The 22,000-nt window shown below is 40.5% G+C and overlaps 3 protein-coding genes across 3 annotated transcripts; 2 read left to right on the top strand and 1 right to left on the bottom strand.

The window, feature by feature from the left end:
* Positions 1 to 1,830: 1,830 nt before the first annotated feature.
* On the bottom strand, positions 1,831 to 9,249 carry casq1a (calsequestrin 1a). Its single transcript, XM_010784075.1, has 11 exons — positions 8,740 to 9,249; positions 5,992 to 6,085; positions 5,627 to 5,727; positions 5,398 to 5,509; positions 5,035 to 5,108; positions 3,921 to 4,051; positions 3,787 to 3,832; positions 3,601 to 3,655; positions 3,253 to 3,353; positions 3,053 to 3,127; positions 1,831 to 2,840 (listed from the first exon to the last, which is right to left on the bottom strand). The coding sequence occupies exons 1-11, from the start codon at positions 8,974 to 8,976 to the stop codon at positions 2,529 to 2,531; spliced, it is 1,338 nt and encodes a 445-aa protein (XP_010782377.1). The 5' UTR covers positions 8,977 to 9,249; the 3' UTR covers positions 1,831 to 2,528.
* Positions 9,250 to 11,569: 2,320 nt separating this feature from the next.
* Positions 11,570 to 16,072, top strand: LOC104956575 (crystallin J1C-like). The gene is given in 10 exon segments (XM_010784074.1): positions 11,570 to 11,706; positions 12,410 to 12,476; positions 12,734 to 12,910; positions 13,010 to 13,108; positions 13,224 to 13,316; positions 13,399 to 13,555; positions 14,264 to 14,379; positions 15,013 to 15,090; positions 15,440 to 15,579; positions 15,698 to 16,072. Coding segments are annotated over 9 exon segments (1,026 nt in total). The 5' UTR covers positions 11,570 to 11,706; the 3' UTR covers positions 15,797 to 16,072.
* A 692-nt stretch (positions 16,073 to 16,764) lies between these two features.
* eif2b5 (eukaryotic translation initiation factor 2B, subunit 5 epsilon) lies at positions 16,765 to 21,026 on the top strand. Its single transcript, XM_010784073.1, has 13 exons — positions 16,765 to 16,969; positions 17,218 to 17,342; positions 17,418 to 17,603; positions 17,693 to 17,870; positions 17,956 to 18,036; positions 18,149 to 18,226; positions 18,309 to 18,621; positions 18,712 to 18,857; positions 19,132 to 19,276; positions 19,747 to 19,848; positions 19,940 to 20,041; positions 20,577 to 20,667; positions 20,744 to 21,026. The coding sequence occupies exons 1-13, from the start codon at positions 16,811 to 16,813 to the stop codon at positions 20,925 to 20,927; spliced, it is 1,890 nt and encodes a 629-aa protein (XP_010782375.1). The 5' UTR covers positions 16,765 to 16,810; the 3' UTR covers positions 20,928 to 21,026.
* The last annotated feature ends 974 nt before the right edge of the window (positions 21,027 to 22,000 follow it).

Genomic DNA, 22,000 nt, shown 5'->3' with positions numbered 1-22,000 from the left:
GTGTCTAAAAATAGAACAACAATATTCTGTTTTATCGTTAATGTCCTATAACATAATCTTCCTGTGCCAGAATAATGCACTTGAACGCATCAAAGCTTTGTGATTGGCGTGACCCCATGTGTCGGGGTGTGGCTGGTGGGCAGTGGGCACTAGTTAGCTGATGTTGTCCGTGGCAACAGGAGTGACAGTCCGCACACACACAAGACCGCAATTATGGCAGAAGCAAAAAAGCCTGAGACTGCCAAGGCACACNTCGGTCTCCTGTCCTTTCTGAAAGTCATAAAGCTTACATTAGTCATTTAGATTACTTATGTCCTCAATTACCATGGGATTACTGAAACCACCATGAATTAAAGATAATTCATGGTGGTTTCAGTAATCCCATGGTAATTGAGGACATAAGTAATCTAAATGACTAATGTAAGCTTTATGACTTTCAGAAAGGACAGGAGACCGACAGGTGACTATCAATGATTGTCAACTGACAGCATAATGAGTCAAAGGACTAGCAGCAGCAGCATGATGTTGATGTTGAAGAGCCTTTTCTTATCAAGCTCCATTTTTGTGGAATCAGCTTCCAGTTTGTGTTCGGGCGGCAGACACCCTATCCGTTTTTAAGAGTGCGCTTAAGACCTTCCTTTTTTGATAAAGCTTATAGTTAGGGCTGATTAGATTCAGCCCCTAGCTTTGCTGATATAGGCTTAGTTTGTTGGGGGACATCTTACTTCTTCCTTCTCTCTGTCTATACCTGTGTACTCTCATGTTCCGATTAACCCAGCTTCCCCAAATTTCTTTCTTTTTGGTGTCTATATACGCCGGGATCCGGAGTCATGGATGATCCTGCGGTCCTGTGTCATGGATCGCGAGTCCTGGATCTTGAGTCGTGGGTGTGGTCCTGGATCATAAGTCCTGGATGGATATCCTCGTGGATTCATCTTCCTATTATACACACATACATTTCCAAACATTTGGACTACCTATGTTGCAAATGTATTATCTTTTCAATTTACACACGGCATCTATTGCACGTCTGTCCGTCCTGGGAGAGGGATCCCTCCTCTGTTGCTCTCCCTGAGGTTTATCCCATTTTTCCCTTTAAACTGTGGGTTTTCTCTGGAAGTTTTTCCTTGTACGATGTGAGGGTCTAAGGACAGAGGGTGTCGTATTTTCATACTGATATTCTGTACAAACTGTGAAGTCCTCTGAGACAAATGTAACATTTGTGATATTGGGCTATATAAATAAACATTGATTGATTGATTGAGTCTATTGAGTCTATTTTTCGATGCGAGGCGTTGCAGAGGCCACAGCCACTGTTGAACCACTGTTTCACTTTGCCCACAACCTCTGGCTCACTTGGCCCCACAGCCAATTTTGGAATCAAAACTGTCTAATTTAGTCATTAAGGTTAATGTTTAGCTAAATGATTCACATGGTTTTACACCTTGCTAACTAACCAACCAACATTTATGATACATATTTTGAGGCCTGGATACATTCGCTTTGACAAAACAGTAATAGTAACCGACATGTTGAACATTCACTTTGACAAGCAAAACATGGTTTATTGTAAAAAACAAAACATATTTACCACTTAACCATGTGCTTCTCTCCATCACAGCTAAATAAAAATGATGTGTGCTTCCTGAATTCATGGTCACATGACAACAAATGTGCACAGTTCCCTAGATAATGCGGGAGGGTCAACTTACTCACTGGCTCATCTTACCCCACTCTCCCCTATACTGTATGTATAGTTGTGAAGGTATATCAATACTTAAAATTCACACATACTCACACACCATTACAAAAATAATCACAATAATGTTATTTCTATCCAAGTTGTCATTTATTTAAGACTTTACAGTAAGTTAAATTCCTCTTGGTACAAGAATAGAAAATAGCTGTTTTCATAATCATCATCGTAGAAAACATCCATATGATGTACAGCACTTTCAGTGTACAGCGTTACATTGATTTCACAGAGTAGGCTGGTGGTACTTAAAACCCATCAGAAAAGCCTGCTAGCACCCATGGGTCGGACTTCATTTGTTTCGATACTGCAGCAAACAAGAAACTAAGGGAACAGATAAAACACATTAAGACTACAACAGACTCCATATGTAGACTAAGACATAATGCATACAAAATTGCAACCCTTCCAGTACTTTGTAAAATAAAAACTTTAATAATACAAAAATCAATAGCAATAGATGGCATGGTTTGGAAAGAATTTCTTCTTTTATTATACTGGATAGTGTTACATTTAAAAATAAAAGTAGTGTGGGATCTTACTTAGAAATAACTTTGTTACATAGAAGATTACTCAACATGTAGGGAAGTGGGATAAACGATTAGTGGAATATTGTTCTGGTGAGATGCAGAGAGGACGATGAAAAGATGAGATACTAATAGTGACTGCCGAGTTCAACACAATAACTAGTTACAAAAGAAGATGATTTGATAGAGTATGGCAGCTATGATGTTGACTCTTGATACTGTGTTGGTCAGACTTAAGACTTAATGATTTAATAATCATCATCATCGTCATCATCATCGTCGTCATCATCATCATCATCATCGTCGTCATCATCATCGTCGTCGTCGTCGTCGTCGTCATCATCATCGTCGTCGTCATCGTCGTCGTCATCATCGTCGTCGTCATCATCATCATCGTCATCATCGTCATCATCATCGTCATCATCATCGTCATCATCGTCGTCATCGTCATCATCATCAGGATCGATTTTACCTGACAGAGCATCCTCAATCCAGTCTTCCAGCTCATCTACAGATGGCAAATCATCCCCATCATCCATGTCCATCCATACGCTGTCAGCCTTCAGGGTGAAAAGCATACAAAAAAATCCCTCAGGTGTGACTTCTGTGAAGAGGCGAAAGTCTTCAAGCAACCATGCAGAGTTTTTGACTTCAAGTAACTGACTTTAAAAGCGTCTCAAAATATATTATATATATTAATATTATAATTAAGGATCTATAAGAGTGTGGCAAAACACAGATCTATGACTAAAGTACCAAAAATATCACTCACATCATCAGCATCGACAACACCAATCTGTGGGTGGGACAGGTCTATTCCAAAAGTCTTCTCCCAGTGTGGCAGAAGCTGCAAGGACAGGTATTTTTAAGTATGCTTAGTCATTACATCTCAGTTAACTGCGAGTCAGAGAGTACACCAAGTAGTTCCTCTGATTTCCAGTTTTGCATAATTGCAGGGTTTTATATTCTTACCAGGGGGAAGTCATCAGGGTCAATCCAGACAATGCTAAGGTCAGGGTTATCTGTGTTATCCTCTGCAACTTCCTTCAGGATCTCAAGGAACTCGAAACCATCTGAGGAGTGGAAAGAACAACAGTGAAACTACAAATTAAACTATCATAGTGGTGAATCAACATGGTGGACAAACCATGGAAGGATGTATTATCAGATCATTGTATTACTTGGCCTTCATTCTCCAGCAGGCACTATACAGAACAATGGCCAGTCTAGTTTATTTTTGGCTTAAACATCAAACCATACAAATTAAAAAACTTTTCCAACCCCTTTGCTGCCCCATGTAACTCGTTCAGGGTCCTGTACCTGGGTCAGACTCCTCTGCAAAGGCAATGATATGTTCACCCTCAACATCGTCGTCCTGTGGAAAAGAACAAAGACAAACTGAACCAACTGAGGAGAACTATCCAAAGAATTTTATAAACGGTTCTGGAGGTTGAATCTCATCAAAGCATCTTCATAGAAGAATAGTTTGACAAAAACAGTTCTTACCCAGATCTCGTACATGTTGTGTGGCTGCAGCTTCCTTAAGGTTGGTCTTGAAAGGCACAGGGATATTTTATTAGGCTTTTTATATATTTATAAATAATATGTACAGTTTAGGGCATTGCGTTAATTGGATTTACCTGTCGTTATCCTCAATGAAATCGACCAGCTCTTCCTCAGTGTAAGGTTTTCCTGGGATGACTATTGGATCATCAATGAAGGGTTCATAGAAGTCTACCTCATTCAGCTTCATTTCCAGAGCCTTGGCAACCTATAACACAATCAGATGATTATAACCAACAACTGAGCATAAAGGAACTGGGAACCATGAGGGCATGGCAACACGTGTATGAAATGACATTCACCACCTGTTTGCTTTCATTCTATGCAATTTGCATATTTTTTCTATGTGGAGTTCAACTTTGGCCAATTAGGCAATTATTTGCCTCGGCAGGCAAAGGTCATTCAAGCACGTGTTGCTGTGCCATACAGACGTGTAAAGTAAAATGTGACACCTTTCATAGTTGATAACCTTCTCTAGGTGGTTCCCTAACTTTGCAAGAACCTCAAATTGCTGAGGTTAGGAAAGGTCGTCAGGCAGCAAGTCTTGCAATAATTTTCACAAGGTTTTGTGAATCAAAGTTACCATCTAGATGCAAAAGCCTACAGCCTAGAAGTCCAATAAGAAGTAGTTTCTAGATATAACAACTGTAAACTCTGCATCAAGGAACTTTGATCTTTTTCCATCACTACATTTACCATCAATTCTGATTGGGCATATAAGAGCATTTTACCTTTAATGGTTTATAACTGAAAACTTTTGTTCACAAAATCAGTAAACAGTTTAGTTTGTATTATAAATTCAAATTTTGTTTATCAATGGTCAAATGCCATATAGACCCCAACTTCCTTATGGAGTGCCACAAGGCTCAATATTTGGCCCATTGCTTTAAAAATAAAAACGGTGTTTCAATTAAAATAAGTTTATCCTAGTGACTAATCCAGAGAGGAACATTTTAATTGTTTTAAGAATTGATTTGGTTCTATGACCAACAGACTCTAATTTCGGCAGCTGCAGACAACTGTTTTAAGAAAGAAAAACATAATAAAAACTTTAACAGCACCAAATAACATAGAGCCAACGTTAATCATCAGCTCATTATAGAAAATAAGATGAATCAATTAACACTCGTTCATATTCCACCCAGTCTTATTATAGTATTTTAAGTGTGTCTAATTACACTTTTTACTCACCTTAGGGCTGAATGTGGCAAAGAACTTGATGTGAGGATGGAACTCTTCAGCAGCATCGGCAAAAGCCAGGAAATCTGAAATGTTATAGGCATCCATCAAGTTGTTTCAGTAGATCGGTTCCTGTATGAAACATTTATCAATGTCGACTTGTTGCCCTCTTCATTAATGTAGCTTCTAGTGTGCACACATGAAAATCACCTTAAAAATCAAAACAGGTCTGCAGCTCAAAGTTAAATCAAGCAACCTGAGCCTGGTCTCTGTTGCACTTGCTTGATATGAAATCATGAGACATTTTGTTGAAAAGCAACTGTAATAAAAGAAATGAAACACAGGTTATCAGTTCATCACAGTACAGATTCTTACGTTCTGACTTGTGACTCTTAAAGTAGCCCACCAGTTTGATGTCCTCTTCGATGTTTTCAAAGCCTTTCAGTTCCCTACTGTTGTCAATAATTTCCACTGGGTCCTCAAGAACCTATTAAGAGTCATGGAGGAGAAAAGAGGGGACAATGGAGTTGAAGGTGACTTGGTTTAAGAGACTTTTCTAAAAAAAGAGGCAGGCTATTAACTGGGAGATTATATCCTCACGAACATCAAAGATGAACTCCACAAGAGTGTCTGCTGCAAACTCGCCATCATATTCTATGACTTCATCGTCGGTGAAGATGTAGACACTGTCCGACTCATCGAGATCTGGAGAGAAGAGAAGAAGCCCAGACTGGAGCAAAGGTCACAAATGGCGAATCCTTCCTATATCGTTTTTTTGTATCTTGTATCTTCCGTAAAAACAGTAAATACTAAAGTTAAGCAGGCCATATAATAGTCATTGGAGATGAGCTGAGATTCTGATACTGAGTGGTCTCATCATTTTTTCATGGTTAAATAAAGGCTACAAACAATCATACACAGTGTAAAGTTACAAGCTTGCAGCTGTGTTGAGTTTTTTTGTAGGTTTACCTAATTTCTTTGCAACGACTTTGTCAAGCTTTGCATCAATGAGTCCGACTCCAATATCCTCATCATCAAACTCATCCAGGACCTGGGCTGCAAGCTGTAAAACAAAGAAACCGTCATATAACATCGGACATGAATTGTCAGTGAAGTATCTATAAGTCTATAAATCATAGAACACAAGCCTGCAATAGTGTCCATATATCATGCACAACTATACCTTTTTAACAAAGTTGTCTCACTCAATATTTTCATTACCATAAAAGCCTGCTTTTCAGAGCGCTGCTTATGCACTTTCTAAATCTGTATGAAACTTGAACCCTCATGACTGACAGTTTGTTCCACCAATGGCAGTGCAGCATTCACAGCCTTACTACATTGAGGAAGTTGTTTGAGGGTTGTCTCAAACTCTCAAACACACACTCAAACATAAACACACATGGGTGCACACTAATGTCAGAGATCTTAAGCAGCTGCTGGGACAGGCATTCAAAGTTTGTCTCATGGGTCTATCCGGCAGGTTGTTGTGCACAATGCTTTAATTTGATTGGTAGTTGCGGAGGTGAGTTACAGTATACAAATTATACATTGTACTTGTGATACAGATACTTGTGTAGAAATAATTTGATTAGACAGTGTGGAAAAGCAATGATCATTTGCAATGTTTTTATTTTTTATACAGATTATTATGTGTAGTTGCATTAAGACATTCAAGGTTGTTTATCTTGACGTTACTATTAAATACGAATTATTTGATTTTAATTATCCGGTTGTTGTCGTAGATCCAATTTGAAAAGGATTTCATATCCTTATATCTACAAGTCATCTAAATATAAAACATGCAAGGTTGCCTTTAGACCTTGGTGTATCCACCGTCATGTGGCTGATATAATTTCTTCACAGTAACTGAACCTAACAAACTACATGTAAAGTTACCAACAATCTCAATATCTGGGATGGGATTTTAGAATTGGATCCTCATGTTTTTCAACTACCCAAAATGCAAAACGCACAACAGCTGTACAATTTTCATTTTTAAATATTTAAATTTTCTGGAGAATACAGGCCCTCTAATATAAATGGAAAACATTTGGAAATTCACACAGAGACCCCAGTCAGAATGTTGGGCGACCTCAACGATCAATTTTGTCTTTGCCTAAAGTAAATAAAACCCGTAATTACGACCTCCTCATTCCTATCATGTCATATTCCATATAACTTTCCCAAACAGTTTGGCCCTGACCTCTGAAATGTTGAGTCCTTTGCTGCCGCCTCTTGCTAATAATAAATCCCCATCAAATGTAAATCATAATACATTCATAAGGAGAAACACAAGCCTTCAGGGAGCTCGACCCGCCACAAAACATCTCGGGATAAATATAGCGCCAGAAGCAACACCAGCCCAGGGACTATTTTGGCGAGGTGGCGGTGATGCTCAGCGCCCCGGGATCCGCTGACAAGTACAGTACTGCCAGAGTGTCAATCACAGCGGGGAGCTGAGCCGGCACTACTGATGCCAGGACCTCCAGAGCTGGCCTCCAGCCCTGAGACCAAGCCCCAGCACTCCCATACAGAGACAGCAGAGGCTGGTGAGATGATGTGATGTGTATTAATGTTATCTTTCTAAATGTATAGTACTATCCCTCCAATTTTATGTATTGGTTTGCATTGCAAACAACTATAATTTGTTGTTTGATACATTTATTTTTGTGTTTTAGGGTGTGTTGAGTGTTGGTTACATATCCTATGTCCAAATCTGTATTTGAATTTGGTTGTAATTGCCAATACTTTTTTGTACCCAATGTCAATTCTAAAAGAAGCCCCCCAGCAATACTTGCAGCTCCCCAACAATGCATCAAGCATATAAGGTTGCGTATTTTACTGAACACTGTGAAGTGACTATGCCAAATCCCTTAAAATGTTGTTGTCACATGATCCAGTGCATATATAATTTAAAAGCAAACTTTAATTTCGACAAGAGATGACAAGAAATGAAAATACAACTTTTCCTGGGAAAATGCTGTATGAGTGTGTGACATTTGATCTTCAGTTTTTTTTCAAGTAACCCAAGAATCTAGCCGGGTCAGTTGAGGTTTGATGCGTTCGTGAGCTGATACTAAAGGCTTGCTGGATGATGATGTAATGTCTCTGTGAGGTATGTGAACAAACTGCTGAGCATCCAGCCTGACAGGAGGCCTGAGATGTACTGACAGAGGGTGCATAAGGTCCATCAACTCTATCACACAAACACCTCCAGTCTGCACCGTCTGCACACACCGAGCAGGGAGGCGTCACTAAGCCCCGCCCCCTGCTAATATAACACACACACACACACACACACACACACACACACACACACACACACACACACAATGAAAACAAGCTAGTGACACATTTTTGAGACTTAATCTTTCAGCATTTCTGATCCAGCAAATATTTGTTCCCCCTTATAGCATCACATTTGAAATCTTGCAAAAAATCCATGTATCTGTTACCATATATTCTTAACCCTAACTGTAACCACAAATGTACACCCTTACCCTTTTTCGCTAAGAACCTAGTAACCCATTTGCATCTAATAATGCTTCAAATTCTGTGGAACCTAACAAAATAAACTCTATCAAAAAACTAAATCTACTTGAGACTACAACTTTTAATAGCAAGATTGTGTAATGTTTCTTTGTGCTTTGCATTATGAATCCAGCATGCAGCTTTCTCATCAGTACCCCACCCATAGTTCCCATCCCAACCCACCTCAAGGGTCAACTCTTCAATGTCAAACTGTCTCTGGGCGACGCGGCTGGATCCGGGATGGTCATGGTAGTACACCACCATGACATCGTACTTCTTCATCACAGACTTATAGTTCTTGGCGTTGAGGTTGTGGACGCGGTCCTTGCCATCGTAATCAGGGAAGTCCAAGCTGTCCTTGGCCAGTGATAGCGTCCCGATGGACAGCAAGACTGCCACAAGCACCCAGGTCCACTTCATGGCTCCTCTCTAAGATATTGAAGATGTACTTACAGTTTCAGCAAGAAAAAATTGGGGATAAAAACGAAACACTTTGGTGTAAGTATGAAGAACTCCTTCCAATCCGCATCACCCAGAAGAGAGCAAGACCAACTTTTGCATCCACCTTATTAAAAACCGCACATGGGCAACTGGCAGTGGGGCGCAGGGTGCAAGAGGGTTGGGCTTAGCTTGACATAGGTATATGTCTATGTGGGGTGTAATCAGGACATGGGGTGGGGTTGGGCACTGTGGTTTCTGGGGTGACAGTGCTTTGTGTGCACTTGAGTGTGTGTGTTGCAGACCTGTATAAGTGGGTGGAGTCAGGAGATGAGGACCAACCGGCTCTCTTACCATGAGAACAGAAGAAGGTGCAGGTGGAGGGAGATGGTGCAAAAGCAAGATGTAAAGTTTAAAGTGGGACATGTTTGCTTTTCTGCTCGGCGCCAACTGAAGAAATCGTGACCTGATTGGGTTCAGAGGTGGCTGCAAATATGGGGCACTCTTTTCCCATATTAAGTCTTGAATCCCAGCTAAAAATAATGGATGTAGGACAGAGAAGTACATATCAGGAGTGGGTGTTGGTTTCTAATTTGCTGCTGCTGGCATTGACGCAGCGCTAGAATGTGTTGCTGGGTCACTACGGGACATGGAGACAGGAGAGGGTGGAGCACCTGCTGAGGATTCAGTGCATAGGTGTCACTTAGCCCTGACTCAAGAAGAAAGTGAAACATAGAGTTTTAACGTAGGGGCCATGTGGCAGTCGTTTTTATCTTTTTGAGTCTGATCCCTCTGTACATACAGTATGCTAAGTCCTGTCCAATGTGTACAGCACGTATGATGATGTGATATTACTTTACAGCTTGAAAGGGAGGAGGTAAGCTATAAATAAATACAAGCCACATGGTATCGTCATCCTCCTTCAGACCCTCAAAAACACACACGTAGCCTGAACGCCACACCCCTCTTTCTGTAGCAGGTCATGCGGCCCATGTAGTGTTAAAGTAGAAAGATTTAAGGGAGTTGTTGATAGATGCACTGACTGTATGTAACAACTAGCAGTCATGTTAGAGGGGATGGTATGCATTTACTTGTGGTGTCAATGACCACTGAGGCTCCCTGTGGCACTGTCAACAAATAATAAAATGGTGTGTGATAGAGGCTTAAAGTAGAGGAGGGAGCTCCTTTCATACAGTCACATTGAATCTTCCATAAAAGCTTCCATAACCATTACATACTGTATGTAAAGGCCTTTCGTTGGGCCCCTGAGCACAGATTGGCAAAAACTCCCTACCTACTCGACTTCATAAAAGCACGATGCACAGACTTTACAGTTCAAACAGGAGAGACTTCATTCTGACTGAATAGTATTATTTATTGAAATGTTTACAACGATAGTCTTTGGCAATTAGAAAAACCCCATTGTGATACATGTTAGCAGCAGTACAGCCAAAGGACAATAGAAGAACCCCTATATGGTGTCTTGTGGACTTTTAGAGCTCCCAAATAATGCCTTTTTAAAGAGGCCCTATTATGCTTTTTGGGGTTTTCCCTTTCCTGTACTGTGTCATAGGTTTTTGTGCATGTAAACGGTCTGCAAAGGCTCAAATACCAAAGTTCCCTCCAGAGGGAGTTTCTCTCCCTCACACACTGCCATTGTAATCATTTGTTTTCTTCCGCGACATAGTGACATATCATTGTTTGTTTGTAGCCTTTATTTAACCAGGTGAAAGCCCCTTGAGATCAAAAGATCTCTTCTTCAAGGGTGACCTCATCTTACCACTCGCGCTTCTATTGGCTAGCGCTCCAATAAAATTGTACCTGATATGCTTGGGGACAGGACATCTCTAAGCAGTTGTCCAATCACAACAGAGCCGGCTAGGTAACTAATCAGAGCCGACTAGACTGAAGGTGCTGCAGCACAGGCAGTATGAAAACTAAAGACCCCTTTCAACATTAAAGCATATAAACATGATAGAGTAGAAGCACAAAATAAAACCTGAAAATGTGCGTAAATACGGCCCCTTTAAGTTCAAATGTAATGCAATATGTGTTCCTCAAAAATCAAAACAATTCTTTAGAGGTCAAGATTGTCCTATAATTTAAATAATCTGTGATAATGTGTTTGCTATCATGAATGTACACACAAATTTGTCATACAGCTGGAGACTGTGATGGCTTGACCATAATTAAATTTTGGTTAAGTCATGTCTGCAGCATTACCTCTACTGGTCAGTAGATGATGCTATTTAAAATACAAACGGTTACCTTGCTACTTTAACCTAAATGCTGGACTTGCTGATAAAGTTTAATAAACTATTGAACATTGAATACTGAGGTTTGACACTGGTCAGCTTTCAGTTGAACGTTTTGCTGTGAAATTGTCAGTGTTTGGCTCTATTTTATATATGCAGCTTGTGAAAATCACCATTTTTCTTAAGCACATGCATGCTACAGTGTAATTGACATACATGCATTTATTGTTGTTAACAGTTCTAGCCATTTATGTTTAACAGTTTTGACAATGTCCATAAACTTGAGACAAAGCAGGTCAAAGGGTGACCAGAGGGGGGCGGTGCTTAAGATAACGTTTCATAACATGTTGTAGGAACAGCCCACTGATATAAGTCATTTAACGGAAGGTTGAAACGCACTACAGTGTGCCCTGGCTATCAGTATTACCCTGTAAGGTTACTTTAAACGGATTGAAAGGTAGGACTTCACTATGTCAGCCTAGTTTGGCCGAAGACTAGCTAACGTTAGCTTGCAGTCTGCAGTGTCTGAAGTTACTGCTATCTCCGCTAACTCTGGCTAGGCCACTGGCTAGGCCACTGTTAAACTTGGACATAATAGAGGGATAAACAATGCTTCATTCAAGTCATGCTTAAGTTTACTTAAAACCATGTATATTTCTCTCGTATTAAACAATTATCGCTAGCTTTAGCATCCAATCTTTACAGATACACATTCAGGGAAACTAGTAGATTGCAGATGAACTCGAACTGCCATGTGAGACATACCGTGTAAACATTACCAACAGGGCATTATATACACAGTCTATGGCTGGATCTAACACAAAATATAACTCTTGACAAGTCTATTGGTTATTGTTTGGAAAATCAATGATATTTAGGCCTTTTTATACTGTCTCACAAAATTAAAAGTGGCTCAATATCCTTGAGCTCATTGTGAGATATGCAAATGTATTTTCAGTCCATAACCCCAAAGATATTCAGTTTATATTAACCAGATATAGGTAGCTAAGGCAACAAATTACAGAAGCTAGAAGAAATGCTTTATATGTCACCTTAATTATTATTTTAAAAGGAAAATGTTCGCCAGTATGTTTCTGTTGATTTAATTTACAGACAAAATTAAGCCTTAATTAGAATAATAACGATGAATTGTTTTACAGATGGCATCAGCTCTGGCCAACAGAGCGATAGGAGCCATCGTAGGATCAGCCGTTGCAGATGCAGCAGGTAATAACTGTTAAAGTCTATCATACTGTAATGTGTTATTGTCCGTTAAGTATTCAATACAAAATCTTAATTTACAATTAGTTTCCATGTCATACCACTGGTTTGAATACTCTTTAGGTTTCTTTTTTTAGCCCAAAGTTGTTTGCTGATGTTTATTTCTCTATCATCTGAGTCTTTTCACTAAGCACCTTTTTTATTCTTATAAAAAAGGAGTTTCGGATCAGAATGATATTGACCTGTAGTCTCTTCCCTCACAGCGCAGCCCCTCCACTGGGTGTACGACCTGCAGAAGCTGCAGGGCATCCTGGATCAGGAGCCAAACCCTGAGTTCCGCTCTGAGTCGGCCAACCCTTTCTACAGGAGGCAGACGGGCCAGCAGAGCTGCTACGGGGACCAGGCTTTTGTCCTGCTGGAGTCCTTGTCTGAATGTGGAGGTAGGCCTTACTTCTTCATCTTAATGACACAATAGACTGCCTCATGATCATTTCAAACTGTTTACATCATGTTCTAAGCTGTGTAACCTTTACGACCAGGTCTAAATGTTGAAGATCTGAAGCAGCGCACTCTAAAATTCTTTGGGCCAGGATCAGAGTACGACACGCCTGTCAACGACCCTTACAGAGACAGAGCAGGTAGGAAAACCATCTAGTAGAAGCGGAGAATTATTTCATGTTGTTGTGGAAAAATCATTAAACTCTTTTACTCAGTAAGATGGAAATAAGGATAACGTTGTGTTTGTCCTACCAGGCCCGAGACCGCAGCTGCCCATCAAGGGACCGTGGAGACAAGGGAGTTTGAAGGGCTTCCTGAAAAATGTGGATGCAGGCAAAGAAGAAACAGGTGAATGTGCAGTATTTTCATTACAAATACCAAGACATTATTGAGAGAAACAGCTCTAAATGATGTGTCTTTTTTTCCATAGGATGTGAGAACGACTGTCAGATTGATGGAATAGCCAAACTGGCTCCTGTAGTGGCTTTTTATGCAGGAAAGCCTGAGATGCTGGAGAAGGTGGAGCAGGCAGTCCGTGTCACCCAGAACAATGATGATTGTGTGGCAGAGACTCTGGCAGCTGCGAGGTCAGTTTGTTCCGCCAACGCATCATTTTCACTTCCTTTTACTGATGAGAATACTGGTCATTTCTGAAACAGGGATGTGAAAGAAATATAAATTACAAAGAAAATCTGACTTCTTTCATATTGGAAGACACAACAGGTGCAAAGACATTTTACATTTAATTTGACTTACTCAATCTAGTAGAAAGTCAGCCAAACAAAAAAAACTAATCGGTGATGGTGGAATGAACACCTTTTTTTGAGGGAGATTATTGATAGTATTTGAATATACTTGTCGTGTCTATTCCTAAAATCTATTGACAGAGGGGACGTTACAATGTCTTCATTTAGCCTTTTTACCTTTCTATGCTATTAAAATAAAGGCAATAATAACCTGTAAAACACATTATGAAAATATATAAACAATTTGAATGAATTGAATCAGAAACAAATCAAATAAAGGTCTCCGCTGAGTTAAATTCCAAACATGTCGTAATTTTGAAATATAATTTTCCTGTTGCACTTGATTAGCATTAACGCTTGGAAATTCTATCAGTTTTTTTATTATATCTCATCATGAATGGTATTGTAACATCCCTGTGGATGCTACACAGCATAACTTTTAACATGGTTTCAAACCTAAAAAAACAAAACTAAGACTAACTAATGTTATATTATAAATTAGGCTCAGCAATAAATTGGTTTCTAACAGTTCCTCATTTATTTCTCCAGGATCCTGGAGCATTTCATCCTGAATGGTCCCGATCCCAAAGCCTTAGACTCAGTGCTGGCTCAGCTCAGCGACCCGAAGAGAAAGCAGCCTCAGGATCTGGACAAAGCAGTCGTTGGTATGTGAGGCCTGCAGCACTAGACTAAAGTCATGGGACTGAGTCACAGGATTAAAAGTATTCCTCATTTTGTACAAGTGAAATATCCTGAATACATACTATGTTTAATAATTTGATATGACTTTAACTTGATCTTTGACGTCTAAAGATAAAGTAACTTGCAAAGAAGTTAGTTTTATGTGGCTTAACAGTTTAAATGTTGATTGTATTTGAGTAACTTATGAGATGAGTTCTCTGCTAGCCCTGGCTAGAACTCAACTTTCAGCTTCATAGGTTCTCCTTTATTTTGACCTCTGTTTTCCCCTTTCAATGATCATAATTTGCTTTAATTTAAGCAATGCAACTAATGTGTAACCTTGTATAATGTATATAGTATATACATAGTGTCTTATGTCTATATATTTTTTTAGTAGTACGATGGTCTCATCGTGTAATATCACTTATTCTGCATATTTAATATGATATATTCAATACATTTACACTATAGATATTTATATCTTCCTTCTGTTAATATTTAATTATGTTATTTTTAACTGTGCAATTCCTTGTGACAAGCTGCTGTTCCAAAACATTTTCCCAACCTGGGATCATTGTGAATCTAATCGAATGACTCTCCTTTCTGATTGGTTCCAGCTCACCTCCATCAGGTGAAGGAGAATCTATCCAAGACTCCTAAGGAACTGATCCCCAGTGTGTTTCCAAACACATGAGGTATTCATAAAGCTCTTTTAACATCGAGCATTAGTTCTAACATTAGACGTCTATTTCTCCCTGCAGCTCATGCATTTGTTGTTTCACTGTACTACAACATGATAAGATGGATAGGGAATTTCAGGTGTCTTAGAAACAACAGATCAAGAGTGAACAGTACAGATAAGAGCTCACACAAAGATTATAAGACTACAAGTTTATATGGAATTGGCCCTATGAATAAGAATAACATAAAATAAAACACAAGCTAAAACACTTAGTAGCTGAAAGTAGTAGTTCTGGACAAACATTGGGACAACCAGTTACAATGCCTTTATGTTATTAACACATGGTGCTGATGTTTCCTCAGGTTTGCCAGGTGCGTTCCAAGCAGCGCTGCATGGAGTCCTGACAGCCGAGCACTACGAGCAGGCCGTCAGAGACACCATGAGCTGCGGGGGATGCACCTGTAGCAGAGGCTCTTTCATCGGAGCCTGTCTTGGGGCTCAGGTATGACTGTTTTCTCATCTCACATTTGATACATTCAAAGGCGGTAAGCTATGGCAACATGCTCAAATGAAATAGGGAAGCATCTTTTTCTCACACTCACTTTTCTACATTCTCACAGATTGGATTTGAGGGAATTCCATCTTCCTGGACATCCAGAACTCTGCGTTTTGAGTCTGTGTTGGAGCACGCCAAGAAGATAACCAAACAACACCAATAGTTACTCTTTTTCTGGCTGTGTAATGTGACGTGCAGGTGGCTAAGAACAACATGAAGAACTGTTGAGCTTTCACAGGGCAGTGAATGAAGGTTCTTGTTTAAACTTTTGGACGGCAGGAGCCGGATGTTTTGTTTCTGATAAAGTTCAACATGTTGGTTCAGATGTTCAGAAGCTGAGAAATTATGTTATGAAACATTTCAAGAAGTGCATCCAGTGTCAACAAGTGATGGTTAAGCCCATCTATATGGAGATAATAAACTAATAATAAAACACTAACATGTTTTCAGTCTTTTATTAACATGTGTTTTGATAGTCGTGGATGGATGGATTTAAGTAAACTCCCATGTTTCTTAATAAGCTGCAACTGCTATTCTTATAATAGAGGACAATAAAAAAAATTGTTTTTGAAATGGGTTTTGTATGTTTCCATTAGATATCATGTTTTTCTGGCTGACTACTTTAAAACCTGAAGTTAATATTCGTACCAGCCAAAGATCAGTGAAGACAAATTCCAAATAATTTTGGCATAAGAGTTCTTTAAAAAGATAAAAAAAGAAATGGATTGAAATTGTAATTTTTGGGGGCTTAGTCAAAGAAAGCTTCTCACAAATATAAATGTATGTAAATGTTACAGCAATTTTACATTTGAGTGGAAAACACAGATCAATTTAAAGAGTATTATCGTACGAGGCAATACGAGGAAGGCTTTAAAAGTTAAGAAATCTAAATGTTTAGAAAATAAATCAGCAAACAGCTAACATACAACATATAATGTGAACATACATTTTTGAGTTTGTGAGGCATGTGAGTAAGGCTCAAATGTTGAGCTGTATTTATGAATAAATACATAAATGTCATTGTCTACATTCACAACTTATTACTTCCATAAAATCAAACAAGGTAAACAAATGCACGAGTTCTGTATTTCACCACAACCACCATCACAGACTGTCCCTCCGCAGCCACCGTAGCTGACGACATAGCTGGTTAGCTGGCAGCGTTTGGGAGAAAAACATGGCCGGTAGAGGAGCAAAACAGAGTCGTTCTGGCACTGGCCTTTCGAGTAGAAAAGGTGCAAATGAGCAGGAGGAAGAGGAGCAGCCGCTGCAGGCTGTTTTAGTCGCTGACAGCTTCAACCGGAGGTTTTTCCCGGTGACCAAAGACCAGCCAAGGGTAGGCAGCGAGCTAAGCTATAACATGCTAATGGTAGCTAACTAGAGTCCATGCTGTAAACAGTGACAGGGCTGCTTTGAAACTGATGAAAGAAAACTATTTGAACAGAAATAAACACGTTACCTTCAAGCCTTTATTTAAGCAGCTCTGTGGGTTTTGTTTGATATTGCTTAGGGACTTATTTCCATCATGACGCTGATGTACAGTTACCTCTGTAATGACATCTGTCACGTTTTCATTGATGACAGGCTCTGCTGCCGCTGGGTAATGTTGCCATGATCGACTACACCCTGGAGTTCCTCACGTCCACCGGGGTGCAGGAAACATTTGTCTTCTGCTGCTGGATGGCCAGTGAAATCAAGGAACACTTAATGTAAGTTTCACTAGGGTGATCCTTTTTGGATATCTCTCAAATGTAAGATGTTGACCTGTTTCTGTGGTCTGACAGGAAGTCGAAGTGGTGTCGACCCACCTCTCCAAACACAGTCCACATCATCACCTCAGAGTTTTACCGTTCCCTCGGGGATGTGCTCAGGGATGTTGATGCAAAGTCCCTTCTGCGCTCGGACTTCGTGTTGGTCTACGGAGACGTGGTATCAAATATTGACCTCAGTCAGGCAGTGCAAGAGCACAGGTAAGAGATGGCTTTAGTATAATCAGAAGAAATGAAATATGGTCTCTCTACGTCTGTTTTATTCTAATACTATGTGTCATTTTGCACAGGCATCGTCGAAAGGTGGAGAAAAACATCTCGGTGATGACGATGGTCTTTAAGGAATCGTCGCCCGGTCACAGGTCGCGCTGCGAGGAAGACGATGTCATAGTTGCCGTGGACAGCAAGAGCCAGCGGATTTTACACTACCAGAGGACACAGGGGCTGAAGAGGCTACAGTTCCCCATGGTAGGAGCTTCACCATTTTATCAAACCTTTACCTTACTTTTGCTTTGGATTGTTTGTTGACAGTCGCTCTCTGTTGGTTTGGCAGAACATTTTCCACAATGCAAGTGACGAGTTTGAAATCAGACACGACCTCCTGGACTGTCACATCAGCATCTGCTCCCCACAGGTTAGAATGCAACATACAGGAGCTATTGAACTTCTCATTAGTGGTTCAGGTGTAAACGTACCTGGCTATAAACTTGATTCTCCTTCTATAAATAGTTTTCCCTCATTTTCAGGTCGCTGAGCTCTTCACTGACAATTTCGACTACCAGACTAGGAATGACTTTGTCAGAGGGATGTTGGTCAATGAAGAGGTACGGCATTATTCCCTATGATATCTGGATCATGTTTTGCTACAAACCCCTTCAAAGCATTAATCCTTAATTCCTGTTTTAGATTCTGGGCAACCAGATACACATGCATGCCACCAAGGATGGTTACGGGGTCAGAGTGTCCAACCTCCTCATGTACGACTCTGTGTCGTCTGACCTCGTGCGGCGGTGGGTCTACCCGCTCACCCCCGAGGCTAACTTCGTCGACCAGCAGGGACGAAGCTGCACGTTTTCCCGCCACAACGTCTACCGAGGGTCCGGGGTCAGCCTGGGCCACGGCAGCATGATGGAGGAGAACGTCCTCATCGGCTGTGAGACAAGCATTGGCACCAACTGTTACATTTCTAACAGCGTCATCGGGAACAACTGCACCATAGGTGAGCTCTCAAAACTGATTCAGTGACGTCATATATAAGTACGTAATAAAATAATTGTTAATAATGCCTTTTTCTTCTCCATATCAACAGGTGACAATGTTACCCTGGACCATGCCTACATCTGGAATAATGTTCACATAGCCAACAAGGTGAAGATCACTCAGTCTGTGATCTGCGACAAGGCTGTGGTCAAAGAAGGCGTAACTCTGAACAAACAGTGTGTCCTGGCGTATAATGTAAGCAAGTATTATCATAATTTTTTCTTCATTGTAATTAGCAATAAGCTGAATATTGTTATTTCCAAAATTCACTTTTTTGGTCTAACAAAATACTCTGCTTTTAGCACAACCTTTCATTTTGTTTTTACAATAACACGTTTTGCTCCGATGGAGAGGGAGGTTTTTTTCCCACCACTTTTATGTGTCAAGATCAGAATAGCACTTTAGAGATGGTGAAACGGTGAAAACGTTCTCTGTCACATCACTACATTTTCTGTGGACTGTGATCCAGGTGGAGATTGGACCAAACATCTCTCTACCCGAAGGCACCGTGCTGTCCATGCACCATCCAGACGAGGAGGAAGAGGAGGATGATGATGAGTTCCTGAGTGATGATGACCATGTCGGACACAGCAAAGACAAAACCAAACTGAAGGGTGTGTATTGACTCTGTATGCAATATGAATAATCTTAATGATTGGTACAGTAAATGCCACATAACTTCAACGTTGACATTGGTGGCTGGACATCTCCCTCCATTCCTATACACAAAATAAAGGCTACAAATAAATAATAAAATATCGTCATAAGTAGGGCTGCTCAATTAATCGTATTTTAATCGCAATTACGATTTTGGCTTGCAACGATTATGAAAACAACATAATCAAAATAAAACGATTTTTAAATACAAAAAAATTCAGTTGAATTATACTTAAGGTTCAGGGTAATCAACTGTTAAAAACATACTGTTCACATTTTTATTTTCAATAAATGTATGTTTTCAAAGTAAATGGATAATCCTTTTTAATAATCGTGATATCAATTATTGAACCAATTAATTGAGATTAGGATTTTTGCCATAATCGAGCAGCCCTAGTCATAAGCTGTGTTTTCTTCTGTCCCGCAGCGTTTAACCCAGCCGAGGTCGGGGCAGAGGGGAAAGGCTACATCTGGAAGGCCGGCAGTCTGGATGACACGGAGGATGAGGAGCTGTCTCAGTGTCTCTGGGGTAGGACAGCAGGGCGGCTCACTTGTTCAGTCAGTAAATCTGTCTTTCCGTCTGTGTCCCAGCAGCCTGGCTTTTGTTTCCTGTGCATCAGGTCTGGTGTTGAACCCCGACCCTGAGAGCGACAGTGAGGACAGCGAGCCTGATGATGATGATGACCCTGTGATCCCCTCCCCCGAGATGGACGATGTCAAAGGTGAGAGTTGTTCATTTTAGCCACCTGTAGAACCACGTGACTGCCCCCTGCTGGCCAAACAGACAAAATGCCAGCGACGACAGCCCCCTGATGACACTTTATAAATAGCAATTTAATTGAGAATACTACGTAGTTCAATCATTTAGCAGTGTTTTACGAATTCATTACATAACAGTACGGAATGTATTAATCACCTAGGCCTGCAATTCATTTCACAGATGAACTATACTTTATTATATTATGCTAGTTGTTAACTAAATGTGAGAATTAGGAGCTGATCTTGGTTGCCTTGGATGTCGGCTCTGAGCAGTGGCTGATTATTATTACGAACAAATTATAGTATATAACCTCATGACAAATTCTCAAAATGGGATTGAACGCTGGTTATAAATGCATCAGAATGATCTCTGAACACTTGGATGATTTAATTTCCCTTTATTTATTAAATGTTTGTGGTCTTTAGCCTCCCTGTTGTGATTTTGCAATGAAGCGTCCTTTTTCTCGAACTCTTCTTCTCTGGTGTGATTGTGTGTAGTGTTCCAGTTGGAGGTGCTGGGGACTCTGCAGAGGGGTCTGGAGGAAAACATCGGCTGTGACAATCTCGTCCTTGAGATCAACTCTCTCAAGTAAGAAGGGACCAAACCCTGCCAACAGTCTTCTCTCTTTAGACAGATTCAGTTTTGACGCGCTCTCTCCCTCCAGGTATGCCTACAACATCACTCTGAAGGAGGTGATGCAGATTATAACCAGGGTGGTGCTGGAGTATCCCTTCCAGCAGCAGGGCCCAGAGATTACCGCATCGCAATACGTGGCTCTGCTCCTCCCGGTAAAGATGATAGAATCAAATGTAGAATTTGGCCTTTTTCGTGTCCATAGAACTGATTGAAACTAACAACACACATTTACTCCAAGTACGGATTTGACACATTTGTACTTTACTTCACTATTTCCATTTTATGCTGATTTCTACTCTACTCTATTGTAGGAACACAAATATAGTCATTTTTACTCCATTGCATTTATTTAACACTCATAGATTATTTTTACATATAAAACACATGGTTTGCTTTTATGATATAATAGACTGATGTTCTTAAAGGTCCCATGACATGGCCATTTCTACTGATCATAGTTCCATTGTTGAGGTATACTAGAATAGATTTACATTGTTCAATGTTCCAAACTCACATTGGTTTCTCATACAGCATCTCTGTATAGTATGTGTATTCACTCTCTGTCCTAAACGGCTTGTTGGAGCTCCTGCCCCCCCCCCACCCCTCCCTATGAGCCCACTGTGCTCTGATTGGTCAGCTCGCCCACTCTGTTCTGATGAGTCCACCACCGTTACAGCGGAACATCAGTGATTATGTGTTACCATGGCGTTTGTTAGTAACCAGAAAATGACACCGGTAATGACAAACAGATGAGAATGCTGCGTGGGGTCTGGGTGCCGTGTTGGCGGGACGTTGCGCGGATTGCTGCTGCGAGGAGCGGACGGTGTGAGTTGGGTTACTCGCTTGCGGGGGGTTCCTGCGGATAACAGCCAGACATCGAGAGGGAATGGCACGTGGAAGGGATGCTGAGGGGGCTGCAGACCCCCATTCAAGTCTCCATATCACCCGCACCAGGGGGCAGCATAGGACAGTATTTTCTGTGTAGAGTTTTACTCGCTACAGGGGTTACTTTGAGGTTTGTACTGCAAAGACCGTTTTACATGCAGAAAAGCTACATAACACACAAATAAATGGGTATGGGAAATTACTGTAGTCTTCATTGGTTCTAAATAACACAAACCAATATATAAAATGGGCTCTTCATTGAAACTACACATATGTTCCGTAATTTTCGGACATAAGGCGACCTGAATATAAGCCGCAGACGCAACCCCCGGTTCCACTTTTACTTTGCGCTCATACCTGTCTCACTCTTTTCCGGCCTCCACTTCTGCTGTACCCGCCG

Source organism: Notothenia coriiceps, unplaced genomic scaffold (genome assembly GCF_000735185.1).
Source record: "Notothenia coriiceps isolate Sejong01 unplaced genomic scaffold, NC01 NC01_scaffold00026101, whole genome shotgun sequence".
Taxonomy (NCBI): domain Eukaryota; kingdom Metazoa; phylum Chordata; class Actinopteri; order Perciformes; family Nototheniidae; genus Notothenia; species Notothenia coriiceps.
The sequence above is the reverse complement of the archived record's forward strand: the minus strand, read 5'-3'. Positions and strand labels throughout refer to the sequence as shown.

What these genes read in the sequence shown, in the direction of transcription:
- casq1a (XM_010784075.1), bottom strand. Translation starts at nt 8,976, where the DNA reads ATGAAGTGGACCTGGGTGCTTGTGGCAGTCTTGCTGTCCATCGGGACG. An exon ending in TTGTGGAGTTCATCTTTGAT is followed by an intron (nt 5,510 to 5,626) that starts GTTCGTGAGGAT and finishes GACTCTTAATAG; the next exon opens with GTTCTTGAGGACCCAGTGGA. An exon ending in TTCATTGAGGATAACGACAG is followed by an intron (nt 3,833 to 3,920) that starts GTAAATCCAATT and finishes GTGCCTTTCAAG; the next exon opens with ACCAACCTTAAGGAAGCTGC.
- eif2b5 (XM_010784073.1), top strand. Translation starts at nt 16,811, where the DNA reads ATGGCCGGTAGAGGAGCAAAACAGAGTCGTTCTGGCACTGGCCTTTCG. An exon ending in TGACCAAAGACCAGCCAAGG is followed by an intron (nt 16,970 to 17,217) that starts GTAGGCAGCGAG and finishes CATTGATGACAG; the next exon opens with GCTCTGCTGCCGCTGGGTAA. An exon ending in TCAGCATCTGCTCCCCACAG is followed by an intron (nt 18,037 to 18,148) that starts GTTAGAATGCAA and finishes CCTCATTTTCAG; the next exon opens with GTCGCTGAGCTCTTCACTGA.